At 49.0% G+C, this 27671-nt stretch overlaps 1 protein-coding gene across 1 annotated transcript; it reads left to right on the top strand.

Annotated features, from left to right (window-relative positions):
• Positions 1-1771: 1771 nt before the first annotated feature.
• On the top strand, positions 1772-27237 carry AHCY (adenosylhomocysteinase). Its single transcript, XM_050314148.1, has 10 exons — positions 1772-1883; positions 3397-3587; positions 6056-6131; positions 7918-8070; positions 14824-14936; positions 17715-17922; positions 18740-18827; positions 19686-19803; positions 23046-23240; positions 26296-27237. Exons 1-10 carry the CDS (start codon positions 1856-1858, stop codon positions 26425-26427), a joined length of 1302 nt encoding a protein of 433 aa, XP_050170105.1. The 5' UTR covers positions 1772-1855; the 3' UTR covers positions 26428-27237.
• The last annotated feature ends 434 nt before the right edge of the window (positions 27238-27671 follow it).

Genomic DNA, 27671 nt, shown 5'->3' with positions numbered 1-27671 from the left:
ATCCTATCCTATCCTATCCTATCCTATCCTATCCTATCCTATCCTATCCTATCCGATCCTATCCAATCCTATCCTATCATATCTGATCCGATTTGATCCAATCCGGTCCTGTCCGATCTGGTCCTGTCTGGTCCTGTCCAGTCCTGTCCTGTCCTGTCTGGTCCTGTCCTGTCCTGTTCTGTCCTATATCCTATCCAGACATGCCACTGCTTTGGGCACCTTTTCATTTACTGAACTCCTTGGGAAGGTTTCAGGTGTCTTGGTGCACCTGCAGCGCTCCTAATTTTAAACAAAAATCCTGTTTCATCCATGGGTACTGCCTGGACAGGTCTCCTCGTAGGACTTCTGTCTCTCTGCATAGACTGTTCAGTGTAGGACAGTCACTGAGCATCAGCTGCTGCTCAGGTGACAAATACTGAGATACTGAGCTTCATTTCCATGGAGGACTGGGAGCTGGGGTCTTGGGACAAACTCTGTGCTGAGACTTATTCCAAACTTTGCAAAATATATCAGTCTGAATTTCTGTGTCACTGTGAGGAAATCCTCACTTCTAAGCATTTCACAGATAAAAGGAGAGGTGTATGACAGCCTGGCTGAAAAGTTCATGCCAGTTTATGACTGGGGCTTGTGAAAAACCTATTGGAGATGTCAGAACAGGAGTGAATGTGTGCGTGACCCTCAGGCAAGGCCGAAGCAGGGCTCTGCCTCCTGCGTGTTCGGCGGGCATTGGCTGTGCCAGGGGGCCAGGACTGCAGCCCTGCCCGTGCCAGCCCTGCCCTGCACCTGCCAAAGCCACTGCAGGCTGGAGAGGGGAGCTGGGAGTCCAAGGTCCAGCTCACAGAGCGGCTCACGAGTCGGGCCCCAGCTCTGCCTGGTATCTCCCCAGAGCCTTCCCTGCCTCGCTGCTGGCTGGCTGAGCTGTACAGCGAGGGCTCCCTGTGCCCCAGGGTGACACCTCTGGGTTCCCTGAGGTCCCCCAGGGAACCCCCCCGGAAAGTGGGACAAGGAGCACTGCCTGCTCAGTGCCCACAGTGGCTCTGTGTCCGGTCCTGGCACCATCCTGAGCCCCACTGAGACCTCCTGTGGCTCCAGCCACAGAATCCCAGAGTCCCAGAACGGGTCAGGTTGGAAGGGACCACAGTGGGGCATCTGGTTCCTCCTGCCTGCTCCAGCAGGGTCATCCCAGAGCACATAACACAGGACTGTGCTCAGATGGATCTGGGATATCTCCAGTGAGGAAGACTCCACACCCTCTCTGGTCTCTGTTCAGTGCTTGGCCAGTGCACAGGAGAGAAATTCTTCCGTGGAACTTCCTGGGCATCAATTTCTGCCCGTGGCCTCTTGTGCTATTTCTGAGCCCCCCCCCGAGCAGAGCCTGGTCAATCCTCTGACCCCTCCCTACAGATATTTATATATTATTTATATATTTATTTATATATTTACTTTATTTTTATATATTTGATATATTTATTTATATATTTACTTATCTATTTATATGTTTATATATTTATATATTTGTATATTTATACAGAGGGTCCTGGCTTGGCCTGGCTCCGGTGGGTGGCAGCGGGTGCCAGAGCCTGCCCGGCCGTGGGGCTGGGGCTGCGGCCCTACTGGGGGTGCACGTTCCGGGGACAGGACAGGGCAGATTGTGGGGTTGGGGAACCCTCCGGGGCCGTGACCGGGACCGTTTCAGAGTGCGGCCCGTGCCGGGGTAGGCGGGCCCGCGGCCCGGAGGAAGCGCGGCCCAGCCCCGCCTCACGCAGGCGGTGCCGCCTCTACTTAAACCGGGCCCCGGGCCGCCTCCCCCTTCTCCTTTTCCCGCAGCTGCCGCCGCTGGCCCCGCAGCTCCACCATGTCGGACCGGCTGCCCTACAAAGTGGGTGAGTGCGAGCCCCGGGCCGGCCCCGCGGGGCTGCCTCGGTCCGGGGCGGGGAGCGCGGCCTCGGCGGGTCCTGCCCGCGGGGGAGCCGGGCCTGATTCCCCCCCGCGCTGGGGCGGCGGCCGCGGGGAACGGGGGGCTCGGGGGAGCGGCCCTGGAGGGTTTCTTTCCCCCGCGGTGGAGCCGCTCTCCTGCCCCGCAGCCCCGGCCCTCCCCCGGCGCCGCTCGGAGCCCCTGGCGGGAACGGGCTTGTGTGCGGATGTGGAAGCGTTCCCCGGGCCGGGAGCTGTGATTCACGTGCCCTGGAGGGGTTTTTGGCGGGCGTTTTTTGTGGAGCTGAGACTCTCAACCCCGGTTTTTATAACGAGTTGGGTGTTCCTCGGAGGCCGAATTCAGAGAGAAGAACGTTCGTCTCTAAGGCTCAGGTTCATAAATAATTTATACTGGAGGCTCTGAACCCAAAATACTGCGGGATATTTTTTAAGCAGCCCCGGTAAAGCTGCCGAGCCCCTGGTGGAATAAGAGTCAACCTCCTCTTGATGTGTTTGTTTCCGCGGTCCTTCCATTGCCTGTTTTCGGGCAGTTTTCAGAGCCTGGTTGTTGTACAGTCAGCTCTAACACGTGCAATAGCTTCAGCGGCCCCAGGCTTCATTCTGCAGCAAAATGCAATTAGCGTGTCTGTGTTAAACCCGCCAGCCTGACTGCGAGTCCTGGTGTTCCCCAGTGCTTTAAATGGCCCCTGTTCACGAGGTGGGTGAAAGAGAAGCATATGACCGTGATCTGAGCGGAATCTTCTGAAGTCTCTGAAAGAGCAAACTGAGTAAGAGGGACACTGGGTTGATGCACCTGGGCATTACCTGATTGCCCCTTGTGTTTTTAAAGCTAGGCTCAGACATGATGAGTGCAGTAGCCTGTTAGAAGCCTCTCTTCATTTTTTTGCTGAACTTCTACCTTTGTAAAAAGGATCTATGGTAGAAGACTGGTAACTAGGGTGGTTACTGTGCCTTAAAATAACTTCAGTGCATCCAAGGGGGTAGGACCTGCAGCTTTGCTTTGAGGAGGGGGAAGGTTCCCCCGGGGAATTACAGCTCTTGGTGCATTCTCAGGGAGCATTCTGCCATACAGGCAGCCCCTCTCCACATGCAGGTCAATACATACTGTGGAAGTCAGTCTCTATAGGAAGTGTTGGACACTCAGGCAGTGTCTGTAAGAAGTGCTTAAGGCTGTGGCCCACTGAATTAGTGGTCCTCAGGATGTCTGTGCACTAGATCACAGCTGATTAATATGCTCATGCAGCATGCTTTTTGCCAGAGGGGCTCTTAGCTCTGGTCTAAACTCATTTGAAAGCCTTTTGCAGTAGTAGAAAAGGAGGGAGTAGCTGCAATAGGGTCTAGTTTTCCCCCAGCTGTTGCTGGGTGCTCAGCTGTTGCAGCCATTGCCTCCCCACAAGTGTGTGAACGGATCCCAAGGTCTCAGCTGTTTAAACTCTGACAGCTGTCCTGCTCCTCTTGCAGCCGACATCAGCCTGGCAGACTGGGGTCGCAAGGCCATCGAGATCGCGGAGAATGAGATGCCGGGGCTGATGAAGATGAGGGAGATGTACTCTGGCTCCCGGCCCCTGAAGGGCGCCCGCATCGCCGGCTGCCTGCACATGACGGTGCAGACAGCAGTGCTCATCGAGACCCTCATCGCCCTGGGGGCTGAGGTAACGAGCTGAGCTTCCCCTTCAGCCGCTGGGTCACCGCTCCTGCTTGTGTAACACCTGCGGGAATCCTGGCTGTACTTTTCAGAAGAGGCTGCAGTGTGGATGGATTATGTCTTCTCTCCTTAAGCACAAAGCCTGCTCTGTGTGCTCTGGGCACCTCTGGAGTGTGGTGGCCCCTTGGACAAGCTACACCTCTGAGTGTCTGTTTTGGGCTGGGTAGGTGGATGGGTGGTGGCAGCAGCTCCATCAGCTGTGTGTGCAGTGCCCCAGGCTGTCCTGCTGTGCTGGGGCATGCAGTGCTGCTGCTGGCTCGAGCCACTGCCCCCACCACGGATTAGCCTGTATTAAAAACCACACTGTGCCCTGGTGAAGTCAGCAAAATCTAATGAAGCTCTCTGAGAGCTCATGCTGCCCTTGAGCTGTGCAGGAAAACAACAGGGGTGCAATGTGGCTCGGGGACTGAGGGCTGAGGACTCACTGACTTCGAACTTGGTGCATGTGTGACTATGCACCAGTTACTGTGGTACATATTAAAGACTGAGATACTTAAAAGCCATTTACAGACATGTGTCCCATGCCTGACTTGCTGAATGAAGTCCAGACATCATGACTGAGTGTTCATTGCACAGGGATGAAGAGAGCCAGGCATCTGAGCACTGCTTGTGTGCTGAGCAGGGAGCTGGCTGGAACTCTGATGGATTGTTAAGTTTGTGTGTGATCTGAAATTCCTTCTTCCTGAAGCTTAGCTGCCTGAACTCAGGCTGCCCAGAGGTGCCCTATATGGGATCCCTCCCTGGGAACGGTCCGCAACTGAGCAGTGTCAATGGTAAATAAAAGGCACTGGGAGAAGAAGAAGTTTGCTCTGTAGCACTTGTGGCATTGCCTCAAAAAGAGGAGGAAGCAGTAGATGTGGACACTGTGCCAGGTCAGCCTGGGCAAGGTAAAATCTACTGTGCAGGTGTTCCTCACCCTGGTCAGAGCTGTTCCGTGGTTGCAAGTGGTGCAGTGCTGAAGGGGAGCTTTGTGGAGGTGCAATCTTGCCCTTGTTCCAGCCACTCTGTGTATGAAACTCTTGTCCTTCCGCAGGATTTGAAAGAGCAGAAGCCACTGAAATTTGGGAAGCTCTATCCCAGTATGGCTGGCCCAGGCAGCTGTGTGCTTAGTTCACCTTTAAGGTGTGTGGTGCTGTGTGAGCTCCTTGTTGTGATGCTCCGTGTTATTTTAGGCTTTGACTTGAGTTAGGATTCAGCCCTGGTTCATGTATCCTACCAGAACTTTGGTGCCAGGGAGGGAGGGACAAAGCTGATGAAATCATACCCTACGTCATGGGGATGTAGCTCACTGCAGCACAGTAACCTTGGTGTCCCTTTTTTGGCTGGGTTAACAAAGACAGAATAAATAATCTGTGCCTCAAGAGTGTAAATTCTGAATTTGTAATAAAAATGCATCCTTTTCTTAACCACTGGCTCCGAGCCCATCAAGTGTGCCAGTTATTCAAGGATCTGTGTCGCAAACTGGTGTTACAGATCTAGGGGTGCAGAGTTAGTGTGGCCTGTGTCTGTATCAAGCTTGAAATGTAACAATATGTAGGTATTCTGTATACTTTGAATGTCCTGACACCTCCTGATGTCATCTGTATTGATCTGGGGGGAGCTTACAAGAACCCAGGTGAGGAGGTGCAGTGCTTCAGGTCATGGTCGCAGTTTTACTGTGTTCTTTCCTGGAGTGTTTTCACTCCCAAGTGTTGGTTGTGTAGGCTCAGGTGAGCCAGGCCAGTCAGCCCTGTGGGGAGCGGAGTGGGAAGCGTGTGTGGCTCTGGGATGTGGTGGTTGGAGCTGCAGTAGGTGTGCAGATCCTTTTCAGCGCAATTCAGCAGCATGCTGTTGCTTTTCCAGGTGCCTGAACCTAGTTATGAAATCTGTGGAATACACTTAGCTCAGCTGGAAAAGCTTCCATGACTGGAGCACAGAGTGGGAGGTGGGTGAGCATAACCTTGCAGAATGCCTGTTGATGGAGTGTAGTGTTTAGCTGCATTTCTGACTGTTGTCAGTGGCAGCAGGTGTGTTGCTGCATGTCCATATTCCTCAGTGGACACTTGCTATGGGGCTGTGCTGAAAATCTGACCTTAAGTGACCAAAACTTTCCAAACCCACCCTGCTGTGCACTCCTGGAGGTCTATAGTTGAAGTGTGCTCTGGCTGTCTGGGAAAAGCACTCATGAGCTAGGAGATGGCTGACTATGTGGCACAGCTAAAGCTCCCTTACATTCTCTCCCAAAGTCTCATATTATTTTCCTTGGCTTAGTCACACACTTAGTTTTCACCTTCATTTCACAGAGCTCCTGAGAAAGGCAGGAATCTGCACTAATTTCTTTCCGCTCTTGCTCCCTTTCTTAACTCCTGGGCGTGGTAGAGAGTGCCTGATATCTCAGAACTTTGTTCAGCAAACAAAACTTGGCTTGTTTTCCAGGTACAATGGTCAAGCTGCAACATTTTCTCCACGCAGGACCACGCTGCTGCTGCTATTGCAAAGGCTGGTATCCCTGGTAAGTTATCCATGTTCCAGCTTGGCTCTGAGTTGGACTTGTACTGCCTGTTCCTGCTAAATCCAACTGTGTACACATCAAGCTTTTCCAAACAAGCTTCAGGACAGATACAACCCATTGGAAGCATCCAGGACATTTGATTCAGGCTGTGTTGCATCAACCTGGCCACAGCACTCCTACCAAAGGCTGTGGCAGTGCCTGCCTGTATCTTACATCTCTAAGCCTGCTCATTAAGATGACTGAATGGGCTGGTGATTAAATAAATGGATTGGTGTGTAGGTGTGTGTAATTGGAGGTGTTCTGTGCTTTCCAGCAAGTTCTGTGCTAAACGGGCTGGGGAAGGGAAGGGAACTGCCATGTGCCCTTTACAGTGGCAGGGTCAAGACCCAAGGTATTTTCAGGCTGGAGCTGGCCCAGCTGTGCTCCTGCCTGGTACCCCTGAAGTGGTGTATCAGGATGCTGCTGTCTTGTTACTGTCACCTTCCAATGAAGAGCAGTTCCTCAGGGATCAGTATAAATACATTAAGCTGTCTGCTGTGTTGCTCAGCTTAAGGACAAGAAACCCTCATGGCTGTGTGCTGGCAACTGCATTTCCTGAGCCCAGCTGGTGGCAGAGGCTGAATCTGATTTCTGGCAGCCTGGTTCTCTGCTTTGGGAGGTGTCTTATCATTAACTATTGCCACAAGTCTTTCCCAATCTGTGGTGCATTCTAAGGCAACGAAGTGCTCCCTTCTTTAACTGGCATTGCCAGCTTCAGGCATTGCCTCTGGCGTGGGATGTTAGAGGGCCAGGGGGGACTCTTTAGGTGTTGGGTGTTGTCTTCCTCACTGCTCTCAACACCCAAAACTCCTTTAGTTATGAAAGAGCCCTTTACAGGTGGAGTGTTTGAGTGTTTGACCTCTGCCTTGGTGTCCTCATTTTGTGGAACTTGTTCTTTCTGTTAATATTGCACTTCACATGCTGAATTTGAGGCCTTGGAGGAACGCTGGTCCTTTGGATACAGTGTGAGATAATGATGCACATTTCTTCAGAAGGGGCAGTTGCATGATTGGCTCTTCATGGCTCAAGGTTAGTTTTCTGTGTAAACAGTGAAAACACGACGATTTGGCCAAATTTGGGGTGTGTGAATAACGTGCCTAATGTATGTTTGAGTGGCTGAGTGCCTCTGAGGGTCAAGCATAGCAGGAAGCCAGTCCAAATGCCTGGAAAGACAAATCCTGCTAGACACAACATGCCCGTGGTTGCAGCAACTTGCTGGGTGGGGCTGGATGTGCAGAGCAGGTGAGGCACCTCAGCTTGGGTTTCAGTGCTGTGCTAGAGACTAAAATTTAAACTCAGAGTTGCTGATGAGTTTATGTTCTGCTGCTCACCTCATGCTGTAGTCTGGTCCCTTTTTTTCTGCTGTGTTAGAAACTGCTGTAGTTGTGTTTTCATTTGTCTGTACCAATATGTCCAGTGGATATTTCTAATTCCTGGTAATGTAGGATGTATGAGAGGAGCCAGTGAGGTGGTGTGGATGTGAGTCTGCTTTAGTGTACTTTGCCTTCTCTCTCTTAACCTGGAAGAAGAATGAGAGCAATGAAGTCTCATAATTTTGACCATGTTTGTGTCCTGGAACAGGAGGCAAAGTGATTTAATCTTTGCTCTTTCTGAGATCTTTTTTCCAGTACAAATGTCTTTTCTGGCCTGCAGGCACAGATAATCATCTATGTTGGCTGCTATTGAGAGCTGCTGATGAAATATTTCTTTGGCTGCTTCACTACATGCTGTGTTTGTTCCCATGCAGTGTTTGCCTGGAAAGGGGAGACCGACGAGGAGTATTTGTGGTGCATCGAGCAGACCCTGTACTTCAAGGATGGGCAGCCCCTCAACATGATCCTGGATGATGGTGGAGATCTCACCAACCTCGTTCATACCAAGTACCCACAGCTCCTGAAAGGTGATTGTGTTTTGTTTTGTCAGGCACAGCTCTGCCTGGGAGGCTGTTTCTGTAGGAATTCCCTGCTGGTGGAAAAGGGGTGGGGGAAGAGGGACAGCGCATGTGCAAACAGGCTGGGAAAATTGCTGACAGCCCAAGACCAGAATCTTTTACCTGCAGGAGCTGTTTCCACCTCTGCTCTGGAGCACATAAGGTCCAGTGACCTGTCCTTCTGGCCATCCTTCACAGTGCCCGTTGCCTGAGAATCACCAGTGTGGTTCTGCTGTCTTGCCAAAAGCTACCTGGAAAAGGGCTGCATTCCACAATTGCTCAATGTCTGCTTGCAGTTAATATCTTTAACATTAATGCATTTCTTCCCCTTCCTCTTAGTGCAGCTCTGGGTGAGGTCATGACAACCTGTAGCCTTTCTCAGAAAGGGAACAGTTTTCAACCTTAAATACTGCAAGGCTTTAATTCCCCCAGTCTGGCAGTGAAGGTGCTGGTGGAGCCAGGGTTGGGGCTCTTGCTTTGACTTTCCTTCAGTGCAGGTTAGTAAAACTGAGAACAGGGTGGTGTTGCTAGCACATGTTTATGTAATAAAGATTTATGTGAGGGGAATTTGGCATGACCAGGCTGATCTGTGCCTGGCAGTGTCCATCAGCTGTGCTGCAGCAAGCCATGGGTGCCCAGTGTTGCTGAAGGCATCTGGCATGTGAAGAAATTCAGGTGGTGATACAGAGAGTGTGCTCATGTTCTCATCTGTAGAGTTGAAGTTGCTGTAGAAGCCCCCTGGGTCAGCTCTCCTCTGACTCTTGCTCTGCTTTAGGAGGAAGATGTGTGGAAAAAGTCTGAAGGTGGCAGATCTGTGGGTAGGGCTGTGTGAGAGGAGTCTGGGGCTCTGCTCCACACCATGTGCTCGTGGGGGTAGGAGCACCAGGAAGAGGGAAACTTTCTCTGTGGCAGGCCTCACTTTCTCCTTCATCCTCAGCCTTATGTCACTAGTAATCCAACAGTCGACATCTCTGTGTTATTTAAACTGTAATAAGAGGTTTTCATTGGTTTTTGCTCACCTGTGCTGGATTCCTCTCTCTTCCATCAAAGCTCTCGTGCTTCCTGCGTTACCCATGTCTGAGGCCCATGACCTCTTGCTTTTCTGATGTTTTTGATGCCAAAGAATACCACAACTGATCATGCTACTCTGTGTTCCTGGCGTTGTAAGAGGCCAAAAAAGACATTTTCCATGTTCCCACTCTGTTTTGCAGGGTTGTTTCCCTGCCATGCCCATGTGTAGTGCCTGTTCCCAGGGAGCTGAGCTGCTTTCACACTTCCAGCCCTCTTGCCTTCTGCTCCTTTCTCCCCTCCAACCCTTTGCTCCTCCTTGCTTGTCTAGAGCTCCTGGCGTGGAAGGGACCAGCATAATGTGGTGCAGTAGGGCAATGGCTTTTGAACTGTCTCATGTCTTGGCATTCATCTCTTCCTGCCTCTGATAAAAACATCCCTAGGGCTTGGGTTTGCTTCCTAAATTCATAGGACTGGCTCTTCCTCTGGGTTTTCAAAGAGTGTGGGCAGGATGTCATAGCAGTCAACATTTCCCTTGCCAAAATGTGTGCCCCCCTGCACTGGCTGTAGTTGAAAAGCCTCCTTGCAGCAGTTCAGTAAGTTAAAACTGATCTCTGTAGAGGGTGACAGACTTGATCTATTTTACCTACCAGTCCACTGCTCCTTGGAAACAGCAAAACTTCCAGAATGGGACCCACTGAGTAGAGCCTTGATCTCATTTCTCTGAGCACTGTCCTGAGCCCTGTGCTGCAAAGTCTGCTTAAATGGAGCTGTGTAGCATCCATTTTTATGCATCTTGAAGATAATAGAGGCTAATACATCCTGAGGGCTTGTGGGGATATTTGACCTCTTTGGTGAGAGGCAGAACGAGAGTAACATTATCAGAGTATGTAGAGTGTGTGTGAAGTGTGTTGGTTGTGAGCACAGGAGACATTTGGGAACAAGGCAGCTCAAAGTGCCATTTAAAGGCTGGAAAAATTTTCTGGGCTAATTTCAGAGGGAATTGTTCTCTGTGCTTCAGCTGCTTCTAATTTAAATAGTTGAGTGGTAGTGTGCAAATAACAGTTGCAAGTAGGCCTCCTTCAACAAGGAGATGTGTTAAATACCTGTGGGGCTGCTCAGCAAGCTTCCCCTGTCCTTGGTGCCTGCTGTTGGAGGGCAGAATGGCCTTTGTACCACTGGCTTATTCCATTCAACTAAATTCCCTTAATACCAAGATAAATAAAGGTGGGAAGGGAGAAAACTAACACTGAAAAAAGGAGAAAGTCATGTGAGCTTTTGTGAGGGAGGCCTCTGGCATCTGTGCACAAGTCCACTTTTAAGAAAGGATGGAGAAGATTGGATCACTTGTGATCCACTGGTTCATGTTTGCTCCTTTCTCAGGTAAGAAATACAGGGCAGCAAAGCAGCTCAGCAAGGCTTTTCCAATTTAATTCAACCTTTTCCTTGCCCTTCTCTGTACTCCAGTCACTGGAATCCCTCAGCCTTTGAACATGAGAGGTGTAGGCAGCACTTGGAGCAGCTGCAGAGTGGTTTAGACCAGCTGTAAATGTCACCTGGGCCTCAGAGAGGGGAAGCTGCTGGCATACAAGATGGGAGGTTTGCTTAGTGCCATTTACAGGTAGTGTGCTAAGCTCAGGAATGTCATCTGGAGAGCTCTGGAAGGATCAAGAGTGTGTGTCCTCCAGCTGCCAGACTAGGAGGGAGAAGGCAGGTCTGAACTGGAGGTTCCTGCCCTGACCTCCCACAGGTTTCCTTCTTGAGGGAAGGGATGTACTTGATCCAGGCATCTGCACCAGAACATTGATTCTTTTGGGAGACTTACTACAGATGCTCCATTTCACTGTGCATGAGGCAATGCTCTTTAAACTGTCCTGGCCCCTCCAAGGAAGCCCTGAATGTGCCAAAGCCTGGATGCATTCCCTGTGCAGGTGACCATCAGGGGAGTGGGGTTGTCTGGGGCTCTGTGGTGGGATGCAGGTTGAGGATCAGTGGGCCTGATCACAGAATCACAGAATGGTGTGGGTTGGGAGGGACCTTTAAAAGGCCATCTGGTCCAACCCCCCTGCAATGCACAGGGACACCTCAACTCGTGTTGCTCAGATCCCCTTGAATGTTCCCAGGGATGGGGCATCCACCACCTCTCTGGGCAACCTGTGCCAGTGTCTCATCACCCTCACTGTAAATTAAAAAAAAAGGTCCACCAAACCAAGCTCTTCCCCTCCAGTGGCATTGATTTAATTTCCTTTATGTGCCACAGAGTGCTGCTTTCTCTGCCTGCCGGGCTGGGGAGTGCTGAGGAGGTCTCGTGGCTCAGTCTCAGGCTCCACTGAGGCATCTGTCCAAAATCTGGTGTGAAAACCACGTTGAATGGCACTCAGAGGCTGGGACAGAAGGTGTTCTTGGTTTGTGGTGCTCCCCTGGGCTTGGAGCAGCTCACAGCTGGATTGTTTTTAGGCAGTGGGGAGGTGGGGTCGGGCCAGACTCAGCACCTGTGTGTGACTGCCCTGGGTGGGGGGGTGTGGAGGGCACTGCTGTGCTGTGGATCAGGGACTCTGGGATAAACATGGGATTCCCCTTCCCTCCCTTTTGCCTGGGTGCCCTGGGCTCTTGGCTGCTGTTGCCATCCATGGCTGTTCCAGCCTAGCAGATGAATCCCAAAGGGTTGTGGCAAAGCAGCCTTCCTGCCTTCCCCTTCCTCCTGCCTTCTGCTGGCTGGGAGGCACAGCACCCCTGGGTGCTGGAGGATGCAGAGGTTTGTGGCTCAGAAACACATCCTCTGGCTTCCTTGCAAGCTTGTGGTGTTCCTGTAGGGTCCTCAAGGAGCCTCCCTGGAGCCTGCAGGCCCCTGGGCTGGCTGACCCCTTTGTCCAGCTGGAGGGGTGTCGTGGTTTTGCCCACCAGCCCATCTCTGGGGCTGAGGATGGTTTTGTCCAGGTGATTTCCGGACAAAAAACCAATCAAAAAGTTCAGTGACGCCTTTGCTAATTACATCTTTAAGAAAACGGAAGAGAAGGTTGGTTGTGCAGTTGAAATTAGGAGCAGCAGCCATGTAGAAGAGTAGCGGGCCCGAGGAGGGCCAAGGCCCCCTCCTCCCCGGCTTGGGCCGGGGGGGGCAGGTGCAGCACTGAAGCCTCCCTTCTTTCTTGTGAGAGAGTGAAGAAAAAAAAAGTTTAAAAGACGAACTGCTGAGACGAGAAACCGCTGCAGAAGAATTCCAGCCATGAGATAACAAGACTTTCAAGGTCAAAGCTGCAGTCGCAGGAGAGAGAAGAAAAGTTCGAAGGGGGGAGAGCTGCTGTTTTTCTCCCTTTCGCTCTCCCTCCCTTCAGCAGGGTAAAGACTGAAAAATAAAACCCTACCACCTGTAGAAGTTTGTTGGGGTGAAGAGACCCCCATGCGGCTCACAGAGGAGCTTGTGGATGCACCAGAGATTTGTGACTTTAACAGAGAAAGCCTTATGCTGGAGTAAAAGCGGCTCAGATGAGGCAGAGTCCTGTTAAAGACTTTGTGACCCTCGAAGGGATCGATGCTTATGCTGGAGCGAGACGGCTCAGATAAGCTTGGGATCTCAGTGAAAGATCCATGCTGCTGCTGTTGAAAATTTATGACCCTGACGGGTATTAGAACCTACGCTGGAACACAAAACGGTTCAGGTAGGGATGTTGGGATCCATGTGTGGGATCCGTGCTGCTAGTGCTAGAGAGAACCTACGCTGGAGCAGAAAATGGCTCAAGTGGGATATTGGGATCCAAGTAAGAGATCCAGACTAGACCCATGCCGAGAAGTCAATCAAGGACTGTTCTCCCATGGGGAGGGACCTCCATAGGGAAACAGGGGTGAACTCTTAAACCATTATCCCCTATAACCCTGTGGAAGAAGATCCATAGTAAGCAAGTGTCCCCTTGCAAGTCTATGGAAGGAGACCCTTCAGGACCTGGGTAACCCTCAGCCTTCGGTTTTAACCCAGGAGGGGGGTAGGCCCAGCCCTGGAGGCCAACACAGAATGAAAGAGAGATAAAGAAGTTCCAACTGCGACAGAAGTGCTGCAGAGTTACTAGAGAGAGAGAGAGAGAGCTGGAATTCTGAGAACAGAAAAGGACTGCTTCTCCTCCTTGGACTGATATAAAGGGAAGTGGGGGGAGAAGTATCTTTTGTAAATACATAGTACCTTTTACTCAAGTAGAATTGTTGTAGATATAATTCTTTAGTTTTAGTTTGTTAATAATAAATACTCATACTTTTTTTAATTCAGTCTCTTTTTGTCTGCATAAACCTTCTCTCAGCTAATAGTAATTGTATGTGGGGATATAAAAGTAAATTGAGCCAGGGCAAAACCACGACAAGGGGCCAGTCACAAAATCCTTTAGGTTGGAAAAGACCTTTAAGGTCACCGAGTCCAACTGTTCCCCCAGCACTGCCAAGCCCAGTGCTGACCCATGTCCCCAAGTGCCACATCCATATGTGATCCTGCTGCCTTTGTCCCTGCCTTGGGGCTGTGCTGGTGCTCCCAAAAGTGATGGTTGTTCTTGTGCTCTTCAGAGAGGGGATTGTCCAATCACCCTGTCCTATAAATTTCTCCTGGGTCTTGTTGTTGTTGGTTCCCTCTTACTCATCCCTCAAGTTCTGTTGGCTGTTGAGGTGTGTGGGCTGGGCTGTGGGCAGGGAGCTCTGCCAGTGCTGCTGCCTGGTGATCTCAGGCAAGTCCTTTGGCTTCCCTGCTGTTATTTGGGAAGTGTAAAGGGTAGTAATCACCTTTTTGCAGTACTAGGAGGGCTGTGGATAGGGAGTGGATGAAAAGAATATGTATGAGAAGATATAGTGAGGGAGAGGAATTAAGGAAAATGACATGAAAAGGTGAAATATTTGTGTGTATCCATGTGCACTCACATGAGATAGCCTGGGCTGTCACCTGCTTCACCAGTAAAAGGGCATGAACAGAACAATTCACAAATGTTGTTTATTTCTTAGAGGTTTTTCTATCAAAGTGGCTCTAAAATTGTTTTCCTGATGAGCATCCTGCCAATCTTATTCTGCGAGGTCAGTGGGAGACATTGCTTGCCTGGAGGGGGCAGTATCTCCTCTGCAGAGGTTCCTGCTATGTGTAGAACTTCTTATTCATAGTCTTCATAGTTCCTCTGCTTGTGAATCTCAGTCAGCTCCAGATTAGTGAGTATCCAGATTTGGGGGCTGTTGGCTGTTTAAGTAGAGCTGAAGGAGATTACAACAGGAGGATTGGGAATGGTGAGCTGTCTATTTGATTTTTTATATTTTTTTTTCCCCAATTGATCCAAGTGCTTTAGTTTTAAGTGTGGCTGTCTGGGTATCACGTCCTTTCAAGCCACCTTCTAGAATGGACTGTGCTGGAGAAGCATCACTGAAGTGAACATCTTGTCGTTTTTGCAGAGGATCATTTTCTGAGAAAATAGATTAGAGTGGGGAATCTTTTTGGTTCCCTGATCAAGAGCTGGTCCTTTTTTTTTTTTTTTTTTTAAGATTATTTTGTCCTACTGTTTTTAAATTGCCTTGTGAGGGAAGAAACTTGAAGTTTCAAACTACTGTTTGAGGGTCCAAATGAGGGTTTTCATCTCTTCCCTGCTCCCTGCCAAGGGTTTGTTTAACTTCAGACCTCTGGAGGATGCTCCCATCACCTGTGTGTGCTGGTTTCAGCAGCATTAACTCCAGCTAAGGTGAATCCTTTTGCTCTCCCCACAGGAATCAGAGGTATTTCCGAAGAGACAACCACTGGAGTTCACAACCTGTACAAGATGAAGGCCAATGGGACCCTGAAGGTGCCAGCCATCAACGTTAACGACTCTGTCACCAAGGTGATGCACGTGGAGCCTTTTGCCCTGCCCTCTGACCAGCTGGGGGTTGGGATGTTGTCATTCCCTGCAAGTCTTCCTTCTCGTGCTGGGTTATTCCTGACCTGGTGCTGAGCAAATTCCCACCATGTCCTTGCAGTGAGCCTGTGATGTCTCTAATGGGACATGCCATTGTAAATGCCCCATTCTCAGGACATCTTTTGCACATAAGGACATGCATTTCTTCTGCTTTTTAATCATGTGAAAACCCCTTTGGGAATCATGGCTCCTGAGGCAAGGAGCTTGCAACACTCTTGAACACAGAATTACAGAATGAATGAGGTTGAAAAAGACCTCTGAGATCATCAAGTCCAACCTATGACCCAACATCACCTTGTCCACTAGACTGTGGCATGTCCAATCTTCCCTTAAACACCTCCAGGGACACCTCCCTGGGCAGCCCATTCCAGTGTCAGGCACCAGCTGGAAAAGAGTGTGACCTGCATGAGCTTGTGGCTGGTAAAGGTTGGTTGCTCAGCCTCTGGCTGATCTCTGGGAGCAGCAGTTCAAAGGACAGGGCAGGAGATGTTTATCCCTGGCTTAGCCTTATTGTTTTTCCCCAGGATAAATCCTGGTGAACTGAGGATGAGGTGGAGTGGTGTTTAAAGGTTGCTGGTGCTTTTTGGCTACAGGTGAATTACAGTGGGAATTTCGGGTGTATTTAAGGTTTATGCATCTCGATGGTTTTAAATCCAGCTGCTGAATCTATTTTGAGTTCCCATGTGAGCATTTTCCTGGCAGTTCTCATGGACTGCTTGACCTGCCTTCTCTGCAGTGCTGTCTGGAGAGCATCTCCTTTCTGCTCACTAAGATGCACCCAACACTTTTATTTCCTAGCTAGTGGGCTGGAATCCAGTTGATCTTGGAAGATGCTTGTTTCTTGACATCCTTTTCACCTAGATTTGTGCCTCTTGCATAATAACTATTAATGCTGTTTAGTAGATTCGGAAATTCAGATGTTCCTATAAAAGCCTCTTGAGTGGATTTGGGTTGAGCTCACTTTTATTCCAGTGCCAAAGAAGTGCTTATTTTCAAGTACTGTTTGGTGTTTATGTAGTACAAGATTTGTGCTAACCACAGTTACAGATCTCTGGATGTGCAGCTGAGCTGACATTCTGCTCTCCCAGTTTTTGGCAGTTGGTGCCAGGTTCCTGTACTGGTGTTTGGAGGGAGAAGGCAGGCAGCAGCCAGTTCTGTTCCTCCCTTCTGCCACTCAAATGTGATTTTTTTTTAGGGGGGGACAGATGTCTGCATCCAGCATGGGAATACAAGGACACCTGGAAAGCTTTGATTGCAGTCAGTGGTGAGGAGTCAAATCTGACCATGCTGTTTTCCTCCAGAAGAAGGTTTATACTGCAAGGAAAATCTGATAGGGGAGTAGGAAAGAAAACTCCACTAGCTTTGGAGTTTGAAGGATCAGTAACACAAATTTTCTGAAATATTAATTGCAGATGTGCCTGTGATAAGACTTAGAGACACTGAGTCGGGAACTTCTGGGTCTAAGTTGTTACTCCCTGGTCCTTGGCCAGCTTCTGAGGCTGGCAGTGATCTGCTGCTATTCCTTGCTCAGATAATGCATTGGAGTAGGAGCAGCAACAGTTTTAAATGTGGAGTTTGCATTTATTTTTTATTTATTATAAAGACTTTACAGTTGTAAGCTGTAGATAGAAAGCCAAGCGGTAACATCATCACCTGATGTGGCACCAGTCACAGCTGCAAGGCGGGGGGGTCACTGCTCACAGAGAACCTCAGAATGGTTGAGGTTTTCCTGGGAATGGTGAATTCTTAGTATTGCTTCCCTGGGAAGCACAGCACAACATTAGTAGCCAGAATTTAAAAAATTCTTGGCTTCTGTAACTCTCCAGATATTGAAATCTGTTTGTACAGCCCCTCCTCCTGGTCAAAACAAAAGGCCCAAGGAGAAGGAGCATCACAAAAATAGTACAGCAGTGTGTGTTTCTGGGTTTAGGAAGGTGTTCAAGTGGTGCAGTAGTATTTGGCATCTGACTTAGCAGGGCAATTTTGGTTTGAGGGTCTGGTTGTTAATCTCGTGTGATAATGTTACAGAAGGAAGATGCTGGGTGATGGGGCATTAGGAGATGCAATCCAAGGGTTCCTGATTGCAGAGACCAATATTGTGAATGGATACTTGCTGGATTTTCCTAAATCTGGGCAATAGTGAGTCCTTGACAGTGTTCTCTGTCAGCTCTTCACGGGGCAAGATGTAATTTTGATCTTCTTGGGCTGCAGGAACCAGTTTCTCGTGATTTATGTGGGCAGCTTGCTGCTCTGCAGGGTGCATGTCTGCAAAGATAAGGTTCTGCTGGTGTGTTTTGCCAAGTGCTTCTGGCACTTGGTTCAGTTCACTGTCTGATAAACAGCAGCAGAGAACTGGTGAACATGTGGTTAGGGCACTCAGACCTACCTCTGTGTACAAGAATTGCTTGTGCTTTCACTTGATAAATTCAGGTTACCAGTGACAAGTTGCTAACGTGTCCAAGCCCTACTCAGTAGACAGGATGTATTTGTGAAATGCTTTTTTTACCAGGGACGTGTCAAAACCTGTGTCTGATGTAACTGCATAGATTGAAACCATCACACCAGGTTGCCTTCTTCCCATCCCTCCTGGTGGTTAAATTATTTAGCTGACTCTCCTTGCACATAAGTCCATTTTCCTTCTGCGAGGAAATCTCACTCGAGTGCCTTTGACCTGTTCTGAAACTGCTCCTTCCTCTCCCTCAGAGCAAGTTTGACAACCTCTATGGCTGCAGAGAGTCCCTCATCGACGGCATCAAGCGTGCCACGGACGTGATGATTGCTGGCAAGGTGGCAGTGGTGGCAGGTTACGGGGACGTGGGCAAGGGCTGTGCCCAGGCCCTGCGGAGCTTCGGGGCCAGGGTCATCATCACCGAGATCGACCCCATCAACGCCCTCCAGGCAGCCATGGAAGGTGAGGGCTGCAGGAGGGGCATCTCTGCATGTAGAGCAAGAAATGAGTTGGCCAAGAAGGTTTCAGCCCCGCCTCTGTTGGGGTAGAGCTGAATCCGTTTGAAGGGTGGGAATTCTTTCCTTGCAGTTAAGGAAGGAGTTCATTACTAGAGGCCTTGGAGATGTGTTTGGAGTTAAGGGTTCAGACCATACTGGGGTAAGGCCTCATTTCATAATGCTCTAAGCCTGCTTTTGAGGGGGTTTATTATCCTCAGTTAGGGCACCTCCAGTGTGCGGTGTGAGATTAGACTTGACTGGAATAGCTCCACATGAAAGCACCAGGCTTTCCCCTCAGCAGATGTTTGTGGAGGGCAGTGCCCTGCTCTCTGCCTTTCCAGCTGTGCTCATGGCATGCTCTGGAAGCTGTGCTCCTCCACTCCTGTGGATGACCTCACGTAACTGGGCTTCTTGGTACAGGCCATCCCATTTCTGCTCATACCTGAGTAGGACCTGCAGGTGCTGTGGGTGCACTTTCCTTTGCAATCTGCACCCCTGAATCCAGTCTCTGTTCTGTGCCAGATATTAGCCCTGGGGGCATAAGACTCTGAATGTATAGTTCTGCAGGTTAGAAAAGGTGAGGGATGGATATTTTCATGATACTTTGGTATTCAGTAAGACAAATATGCCACTACTTTGCATCATCCATAGATCAGGTGTTTTTACTCATAGGTAAGACTTCATAATTGTTCTTTCTCTGTACTCTTCTCCTTCCAGGATTGTATCCCACTTGTTAATAAATGCTGGTTGTTGGGTAAAGAAATCACTTTTTCTGCTCTCAGGTTATGAAGTTACAACCATGGAGGAGGCCTGCAAAGAGGGCAACATCTTCGTCACCACCACAGGCTGCACAGACATTGTGCAGGGCAGGTATGGTCGAGCCACTTGCTTTGGTGAGAGCACACCTGCACAGTTAGATTTGAGTTTTTTTTAATGTAATCATAACATGTCAGCAGTATGGTGAGGGTGAGCACACAGTCTCACTTCTGGACATCAGAATTTAGCATGAATTTAGTGAGAAATTGGGCCTTTGGTCTTTGAGTTCTGTTGGATGTTGCCCCATTGCAATTGTTTCTGTCTCATGGTGGGAGAAACAAGAGGGATAGATAGAGACTTCTGGAGAATGAGAACCTCAGGGCTAAATTCCATGTTAGGTCACATAAATGGGAGCAGAAGAGGAGGCAGATAAAGGTTGAAAGTGGTTCCATCTGTGAGTACACATAACCTTGAAAACAGCCTGTTCTCAATGAACTACTTCTTACATCTCAATTTACAGCCCCAACTCCACACAAACTCCTTCCCTTCCTTGCCATTGGGATTGTGTATGTAATGGAAGATCAGATTAGGTGGGAGGAGATAAGGCCATTAGTCCCTAGAGATGTAAAACTGCTGGAGACTTCAGAGTCATGGAGAAAATGAGAGTTCTGTGTGGGAAGGAGAATAACTGCAGGCATTTGTTTTGACCAATTAAACAAAACAGTATTACACTCCCTACTGGGGAAAATATAAGCTCTTATATCCTTGGGAAGTGTCCTTACCTAGAAGCTTGAGAGTTTTTCCCATTAGACTTGCCAGACCCACAAATTGTGAGAGTCAGATGCAGTCAGTGATCCAGGCACCTGTCCTGGTCCCTGAGCAGAACTGTGGGCCACAGCATCTGCTGCTGCTGGAGGAGGAGGACACCTTTTTTGTGTGTTAAGTTCTGACACAACTGTTTTTCTTTTGCAGGCACTTTGAGCAGATGAAGGATGATGCCATCGTGTGTAATATTGGCCATTTTGATGTGGAGGTTGATGCAAAGTGGCTGAATGACAATGCAGTGGAGGCAGTGAATGTTAAACCTCAGGTGAGACAGCCCTTGCCAGCCTCTCCTCCTAGACAGGAGCAGTAGCTGCTCAGTGTCTGGTTCCATCCAGCGCCCAAGGGTTCAGTGTGGGCTCTGTGCCTCCTGTGGATGCATCTTCCTCCACGTGTTCCTGCTTCCTTGGCAGACAGGAGCCAGCCCCTGAGTGGTGATTGTGCAGACAATTCATTGCATCAAGGGGAGTGAGCTTTGATGTTTGGGGAGTGGTGAGGAGGTATGTACATGTGCTTGCTTTGATAGCCCTGAGCTGAAAACAGTGCCAGAGTTCAGCTTCAGGAAGCCAGTTAGGTGGTGAATGCAGGGCAGACCATCAGAGACCCTGTAGAAGTTTAGAACAGAGCCCACTGATTGCCCTGTGGCTCATCTGACTTTCCTCTTGGGAAGCTGCTTGCTCGAGTACTGCTCTGCGCAGAACAATCTTGGTCCTAAGGGAATGTCATTTGGGATTGGGTCAAGGTTTGAAAATATTCACACCTCTTTGTTTTCAAAGCTTTGTTGTTTTTTTTCCTTTGGCATTTAAGCCTCAGGAAAGCTTTTCTGGAGCTCTGCCAAACTCAGACTTCTGTTCCAGACTTGGTGGCTTCATTTTGGAAACCGGTGTAGCCCAGAATGTGTGGGCAGAGCAGGGGAGATGTTTTACCCTTGCTCAGCTGGCATTCCCACCATGTGTTTACTTTAAGCTATGGCTGTAGCTACACAAGGAAAACAGGGAGATAAACATTTCATCTTTCCAACTGTGTCCCCTAAAGCAGAGAAACAAAACTAAACCAGATCAAAACTGTTTTGTAGCACCAGCACTGAGGGGAGAACATCACATAAAGCAAACCAGGCTTTGTCTGACTTGGCATGGCACTTGTAGTCACCTTTTGAAGAGGGAGTGTGCTTGCTGATAGCAGGAGTGGGGGACAGGTTTTCTACTTTTTTCAAACCCCACACCCAAACTTACCTCTTGGATCTCAATCTGCCCTTCCAGTTTTCTTAACTCCCCTGTGGCTTTTTAGCCACCCACATCAAACTCTAACTAAGCAGTTCTGAGAGGCTTTTCAGTATCCTGGGCCACTCCACATGGCCTCAACCAGGTCTGAAGTTACACCCTCAGGTTCTCTCTGTTGAGGTTTGTTCTTGCTCATGCCCTTAGTGTGGAGCTGACTGTGCTCAGCAGCTCTTGCCCTGGAGGAACCCACGGGGGCTTTCTGGTAGCTCAAGTTGTTTTAAAACTAAAACTGGGACTTCTTAAAGAAGCAAACATGGTTGAGTGTTTAATTAGGTGTCAGCATGGTAACATTAGATGCACAGAGGCAGTGAACCCTTTTGCTTTATCTGCCCTGCACTGAGGAGCCAGCCTGTCACCCATGTACTGGGTGCAGGGGAGTCCCAGGTGTGAAAACTGGAACAAATTTCTGCTTAAAAAAAAAAACAAACTTTCAAAAAGGATAGAATTGGGCTCAAGGTTGTCCATGAGGATTAGTGCTGAAGAAATCCTACCCTGACCCTCTGTTCTAGACTGCTGCTGTCACAAGCAGGTGCTCAGTGATGCAGAGGAGATCCCTGCTCACAGAACACAGCTCCCAGCATGCTGGGGCTGCCACAGGTGTGCTTGCCTGAAATTCATCAGCTGAAGTTTGAGAAAGGTGCCTCTGACAGCCCTGGGTGGACCCATCTCTGTCTCTGCTTGATGCACAGGGAGCTGGAGCTGAGAGGAAAATAGCACTGCACCCTTGTTGTACTTCTCCTTACTCACCTGCTGCTTCCCACTGCAGCTGGGATTTGTTGATTCCTCCCAGAGTCTCCTGATGGCCCTTTTGTTGTTTTTTTTGGGTGGGCTGAGCACTGTCACTGGTGGTCCCCGCTGGAGAGCGATCATCCATAGTAACTATAAGTGCCCAGTGGGGATCATTCTTACCCTGCCTTGCTGTGTGCTTTAGGCAGGAGTAATTAAGACTTTTTAGGCTACTGTTTGGAGTGGTTACTGCCTGCCTGTGTTGTGCTGAAATCACAATAATCTGTTCTGTGAACCCAAGAAATAGAAAATAACGCTGGGATCGAGGCATAGCAGGGGCACAGACCTGCTCTGAAGGCAAAATACCTGTTCTTGGTTTGTTCTTGACATCTCTGCTAAAATCCTCCACAAAGATGGTTTTTCAGAAGCTGGTGTTGTTACAATTAAAGCTTCATCCCCCATGGCTTCTGATTTACAGGTCAGAGCTTTAATGATAAAATTGAAAATGCTGTGTTTAGCTTAACATTAAGTAACTTTTAATCTCTGAAGTATGAATACAGCTGTGGGGAGAGACCCTGTTAGGCCTTTTGCAGCTGCTGTGCTGTGCCAGCAGAAGATAAATGGCCTGAAGCATTAGGTTTTGTCAAAAGTTGGTCTTTGATTATCTTTCAAGTATTTTCAGAGTGCTCTATTTCCAAGTGCTTGACGTGACAGGAGCGATAAATACCAGTTAATACTGAATGTTCTTGTGACTTACAGGCCATATTGTTGTTTCAGTAATTACTTTAATATTGCAACCTCCTGCAGGGCGAAGGCAGGGGGGAGAAGAGCTATGAGGGGAATGAAGGAGGAGCAGAGTTAACTTTACCACTGCAGGGGCCCCATCTGGCCCAGACAGTGGAGGCACACATGAAGTGACGTATCTGTGAGGGATTGTCACACAGATGTGCCTCCTTAGCCCCCCTGAGACCTGACTGTGTGTGCAGAGCCCTGTTGTCCCCAGGGCAGCCTGCAGAGGACCGTGCCTCTGGTCCCCCAAGAGCAGAGGAAGGTACCGGGAGCCAGCATGGCAGTTTATTGTATGGATGGGCCTTATGGAGGTGGAGGAGCTTCCAGGGGACCTCCAGCAGGGTGAGGACTCTGCCTCTTCCCCTGGGTGAGGTTCGGAGGCTCTGGACTGCTGCATGCAGGTCTTCCTGCTTCCCTGTGCCTCCACACCAGCTGGCACCACTGGGCACATCTGAACTGGGTTTCACAGCTGGCTGGGACAACAGGAGGTGACCAAGCCAGAAGACTTGGATGGCTGGTTAAATACGGAGCAGGTGCCAAAACTGATGTGCTGGGAAGTCCGGGAGGCTTTGGCAGCACTGGCTGGGGGTGTCCCAGTTGTGATTAAAGTGTCTTGCAAGCCCAGTGGTGGGCTGTGGTGTGGGAGGGTGGCCCCCAGGCTGTGCAGGTGTCCGTGCTGTGTGTCCTGACAGGGCTGTGCTGTCCCCTCTGCCAGGTGGATCGATACACCCTGAGGAACGGCCGGCACATCATCCTGCTGGCCGAGGGCCGCCTGGTCAACCTGGGCTGTGCCATGGGCCACCCCAGCTTTGTCATGAGCAACTCCTTCACCAACCAGGTGCTGGCACAGATCGAGCTCTGGACACACAGTGACAAATATGCTGTTGGGGTCCACTTCCTGCCAAAGAAGGTGAGTTAGAACAGCAGAAGGTGCTTGCGAGGAAGCCAAATTCAGACGTGGTTGCTCGGACGTGTCTTGTTTGTGCTTGAGTTTGTTTTTCTGCTGAATGTTGTTGTTGCAAGGAGCTCCTGTTGCTCAGAGGGTGCTTTGGGCATGCTGACTCTGCAGTGGGCTGTGTTTTGGGGCTGACCTGGTGTGCAGAACTGGGACTTGCCTGACCTGTGATGAGAGCACCCGGTCACTTTTTGACTTGACGTGGGACTCTTCCCTGAGGTGCTGGGAAGTTGTGTCTCAGGGGACTCAAGGAGCTTCTCCCAACCAGCTTGTTCCTTCTGATTGTTCCAACTTGTTCCTTCTGCTGACTGTCAGCATTCACAGCGAGCCTTCACGTGCCTGTCCAGCTGCAAAGTCTGGTGGGGCAGAGCCGAAGCTGGAGTGACACTAAATTGCTTTTGCTTGGTTGATAGTCTGGGTTCCATTTGCACCTGAGAGAGCTTATCACAGTCTGGTCCTAAAAGCTTCACAAAATATTAATGACAGATTCCCTTGTGCTTCCCTTTAAACTTATCTCTGTATTCTTTGTTCTTGGAAAAATCTGGATCATATCACAACTCACAAATTCTTTTTAGAAAACTAACCTGCTTTTAATTTTCCAAAACAAGCCCGAGAATTTGAGATGGTCATGGAAAAAGGTGCTGGAGTTAAATCCCGCTGCCTTTGGAGTGCCACCAGGTGTGAGAGCAAATGTGAAAATGCTTTCCATTTGGGAAGTAGAATTTGTGTGTTTGGGCTCACTGATGAGGTGTTTGCTGAAGGACTTAAGCTTCCAAAGCTGTCCATTAAGGATCAAGCAAAGCGTACCAGAAATGCAGTGTAGGAGTGGATCAGCAACCCGGCACATGATTCTCTTCAAAGGAACAGTTTTGTTGACAGTTCTCTTGAAAATGACAGCCCAGTGCTGATAATAAAATGTGGCTTCATTTTCTTCCTGAATAACAGGTTTTAGTAAGCATATTTGAGTTGGAAGGGAGAAGTGATGTCCAGAGCAGTTAAACACAGAGGTGCATGTTAATGGATCATATGGCAGTGATCTCCTCAGGGTCATACACTGACACAACACTCTTTGACTCTCTGTGCCTCACAGAGGGCTTTGCTCAAAGAATAAGCAGTTCCCTCATCAGAACCAGCAAAAGAGCTTTCTCTGATAATTTTCTGGGCTAGTGCCTTTCCTTTTTTGTGTAGTTTCTTTGAGGTCCCAATGTAAAACCTAAGAATTACCAAGTGCCTTACATTGCACTTTGACTGCAAGAGCATTGCTTTGATCAGCCCCTACAGATGTGCACACGTTTCTGCGATGTGTGTTCCTGGAAATCAAGGCAAATGGTTGTTTCCATGTTCTTGGCACCAAATCTGTCCTGCTCAGCTTTGATTTTTAAGGTGAGAATGTCAGCTTACCTTCATCTGAATTTGCGTATATCTTCATCTAAGTCTCAGAGTCCCCATGCTGAAGCAGCTGTGAAACAACTGGTCTGTGGTGCAGCTTGAAAACCCTATCTGGGAACTGTCAGGGTCTCAGTTCCTTTTCAAGTGGGTGTAATCTATCTTAAACTTGCTGGAAATACACCTGTGAGAGCTTCATATGTCAGTGTACTCAACCAGACCCAATTTTTAACTCTCGGGGTTTTTTTTTTCTTCATGACATTCTGGCAGGATCTACTAAGCTTAAACAGTTGTTTCCCTTCTAAACACAGTCCTTCCAGTTAGCTTTTCTTTCTTTCATGGTTTTCCTGATTCTTAAGTGGTGTTTGGTGGATTTCATGGTTCCCTTTCACATTCTTCAACTGCTGCATCTTACATTTCTGGTTTTGTCCTGCACCCCTTTGGCTCTGCTGGTTCTCAACAGATGTTGGCAGTTCCACATCACCCGTTCTGAGCAGGTTGAGCTGCAGTGATTTGTGCTCTGAGCAGATGCAGTTTTTTGCCTGGTTCACTGCAGTGGGATTACTTCAGAGTAGTGGCTTGTTACCACAGTCCCTAGGACTAGTTATTGAATCATTCAGGCCATGCTGGTTTGCACAGGCTGAAGGTTTGGCCCTGGATTGCTTTGTTGATTTACTGCCCCTCAGATACATTACAATCTGCCACGTGTGTTGAACTGGCATGGGGGAAATACCACCAATCTCTTCTGTGCTGCTGGGATTTAAACCTGTGTCTGTTTCCTTAGCACTGATTGTGTTTTGCAGGAATTACAGATGGTCCAGCTTGTCCTGTTGTAGCTCAGCAGCACTTGCTCCCTCCTTATGCTGTCCTTTGTGCCTTTGAAGATCCTCTGTGGCTGCACATCCCCCTCTGACTCAGCAGCTCCTTTGCCATCCTACTGTTTGTTTTCTGACTCTTGTGCTCCTGGAGCATTCACCTGTCTTCTAACTGTGCCCATTTTTCAATCTCTTGAGTTGGCACACCTGCCAGACACCTCCGGGATAAAGAAATTCCATCAACTTTTCTAACCTGTGTCCTTCAGGTCACCTTGGCTCTATTCTTCATGAGGACAATGCCAACAGATACAAGCATTGCTGAGTTAGTGACTTAGTGATTCTGGAATGGATTTCTAACACATTTGCCCCTAAGATGGTATATTTGGAAAGGAAATGCATTTTTTTCCAGTATTATTAATACTTCTCTAAGAGGAGAGTCTATAATGGTATGTCCATGTGTCTTTGTAGAGGAAACACGAGTGGGCCTTTATTATTCTACCAAACTGGATACTCTCATCTCCAGATAGTTGGCTCTCTGTTCTTTACTTGTTGAATGGATGTGAATGTGTGAGATTGAAAAGGGCATGGTTATATTTGAAGTTTTGTGTCTCACTTAAGCTTAATTTGATTCCCCTCAAAAGCACAAGGCTCTTGCATCTGAACGCAGTTCTGTGCTCGGAGCGGGTCTGTTGGCAGGAAAAGAGCTGGGTTTGGTTTCCACATACTCATTTCTCACTGCTGACCATGGGTCCCTGGGCTAACAGGACCGTGTTCCACTAATATCCTTGTCCCTGTGTGTTGTTTTGCAGCTGGATGAAGCTGTGGCTGCTGCTCACCTGGACAAGCTGAGCGTGAAGCTGACGAAGCTGAGTGACAAACAGGCCAAATACCTGGGCTTGTCAAGGGATGGGCCCTTCAAGCCAGACCACTACAGATACTGAGCAGGTGGCACTGCCCAAAGACCAAAGTGCAGGGATACGACCTTCCAAAGCTCTTGTGTGTGCTGAGCTTCTGAGGGCAAACCCTTGGCCATGCTCCTCTCAGTGCTGCACAACCCCTCCCCTGCCAAGGGAGCTGCAGGGCCTTGGCAGTGGAAGAGGATCACTGCCTGCTGGAATTAGAATTGGGTTACTTAGGGTCCTATGCACCTTTTATTGGCTTCTGATGTCCCAGTAAGGGGAGCAGGACAGAAGATGGTTACATGGAAATGTGTTGTCTGGTCACGCAGGTCTGACAGCTCTGAACAGACTCACACTGCGGTGGGGAACGGTTCTGATGCTTTCTGCCATGCCCTGCTCCAGTCAGATGGGTCCTGTTGGGGCACTGGCAGTGTCAGACCCCTCTCCACAACTGCCCTAGCTGAAGTGCTTGTTGTGCAACTGGTTGTTTGGTCTCCCTCCTCTAAAATCAACTTAACCTCCTACTCAGAGATTAGAGCTGGAGTTTTTTTTTTTCTGGGTTAATTTTACTCTGTCGGTTTTGGTCAGAACAAAGACCCTTTTCTGTGCTTCTTCCATACTAACTCGAGGAGGGTGAGGCAAGAGAGACTTTTTTTAGCAGCCTTCTGGTGTGTTGTGAAGGGCTGAGAAGCCACTGAGGGGATGGTTGGGTTTAAGGACCTTGCTGGATCCTCTGCAAATACCAGCAGCACACTGCTCCCCCCAGCGTGATTTTTCTGAGTTGTCATGTCTGCTGAATCATGTTTGTCACTGACTCAAAGTGCTTTTATTAAAGATCTGACTGTGGCCTGACTCGTTTTGTACAGTGAGATGCTTTGGGGTGTGCCATGGGTTTGTTCGCCTTTGTGGGATCCTTAAGCTACTGAAAATGTTTATTGTCTCCACCTGGGGTGTCCTCAAGACAAAAACCAGTGCTGTGCATCTTGTCCTGGAGCTGGGAAAAGCTGCTCCTCAGGTTATTGAAATATTTGCAGGGCTCAGTCTTGCAGGAAAGTTGCTCTTCCCCTCTGCCCAAACAGATTTATCTCCATATATGTCGTGGAAGTCCTTTCTTGTCACTGTCCTCCTTCAGTCAACACTGCCCTGTAGGACACCTGTTTCTGGATGTAGGAAGATGAAAGGTTTGGAATGATGTCAGAAAATGTTTGAAGTTCTCAGACTGGTGCCCAAGCCCTGGGTGTGATGTCAGTGAGCAATTAAAACGTGGTGTAGAGTGTGAACTGTTG

The sequence above is a fragment of the Myiozetetes cayanensis genome, unplaced genomic scaffold (genome assembly GCF_022539395.1).
Source record: "Myiozetetes cayanensis isolate MyiCay16 unplaced genomic scaffold, myiCay2020 scf19, whole genome shotgun sequence".
Lineage (NCBI taxonomy): Eukaryota > Metazoa > Chordata > Aves > Passeriformes > Tyrannidae > Myiozetetes > Myiozetetes cayanensis.
Note: the sequence above shows the minus strand (reverse complement) of the source record. Positions and strands in the feature narration are given on the sequence as shown.

Coding starts and splice junctions, on each gene's coding strand:
- AHCY (XM_050314148.1), top strand. CDS start 1,856: ATGTCGGACCGGCTGCCCTACAAAGTGG. Junction 1,884..3,396: donor CCGGCTGCCCTACAAAGTGG/GTGAGTGCGAGC, acceptor CTCCTCTTGCAG/CCGACATCAGCCTGGCAGAC. Junction 17,923..18,739: donor CCTCCAGGCAGCCATGGAAG/GTGAGGGCTGCA, acceptor TTCTGCTCTCAG/GTTATGAAGTTACAACCATG.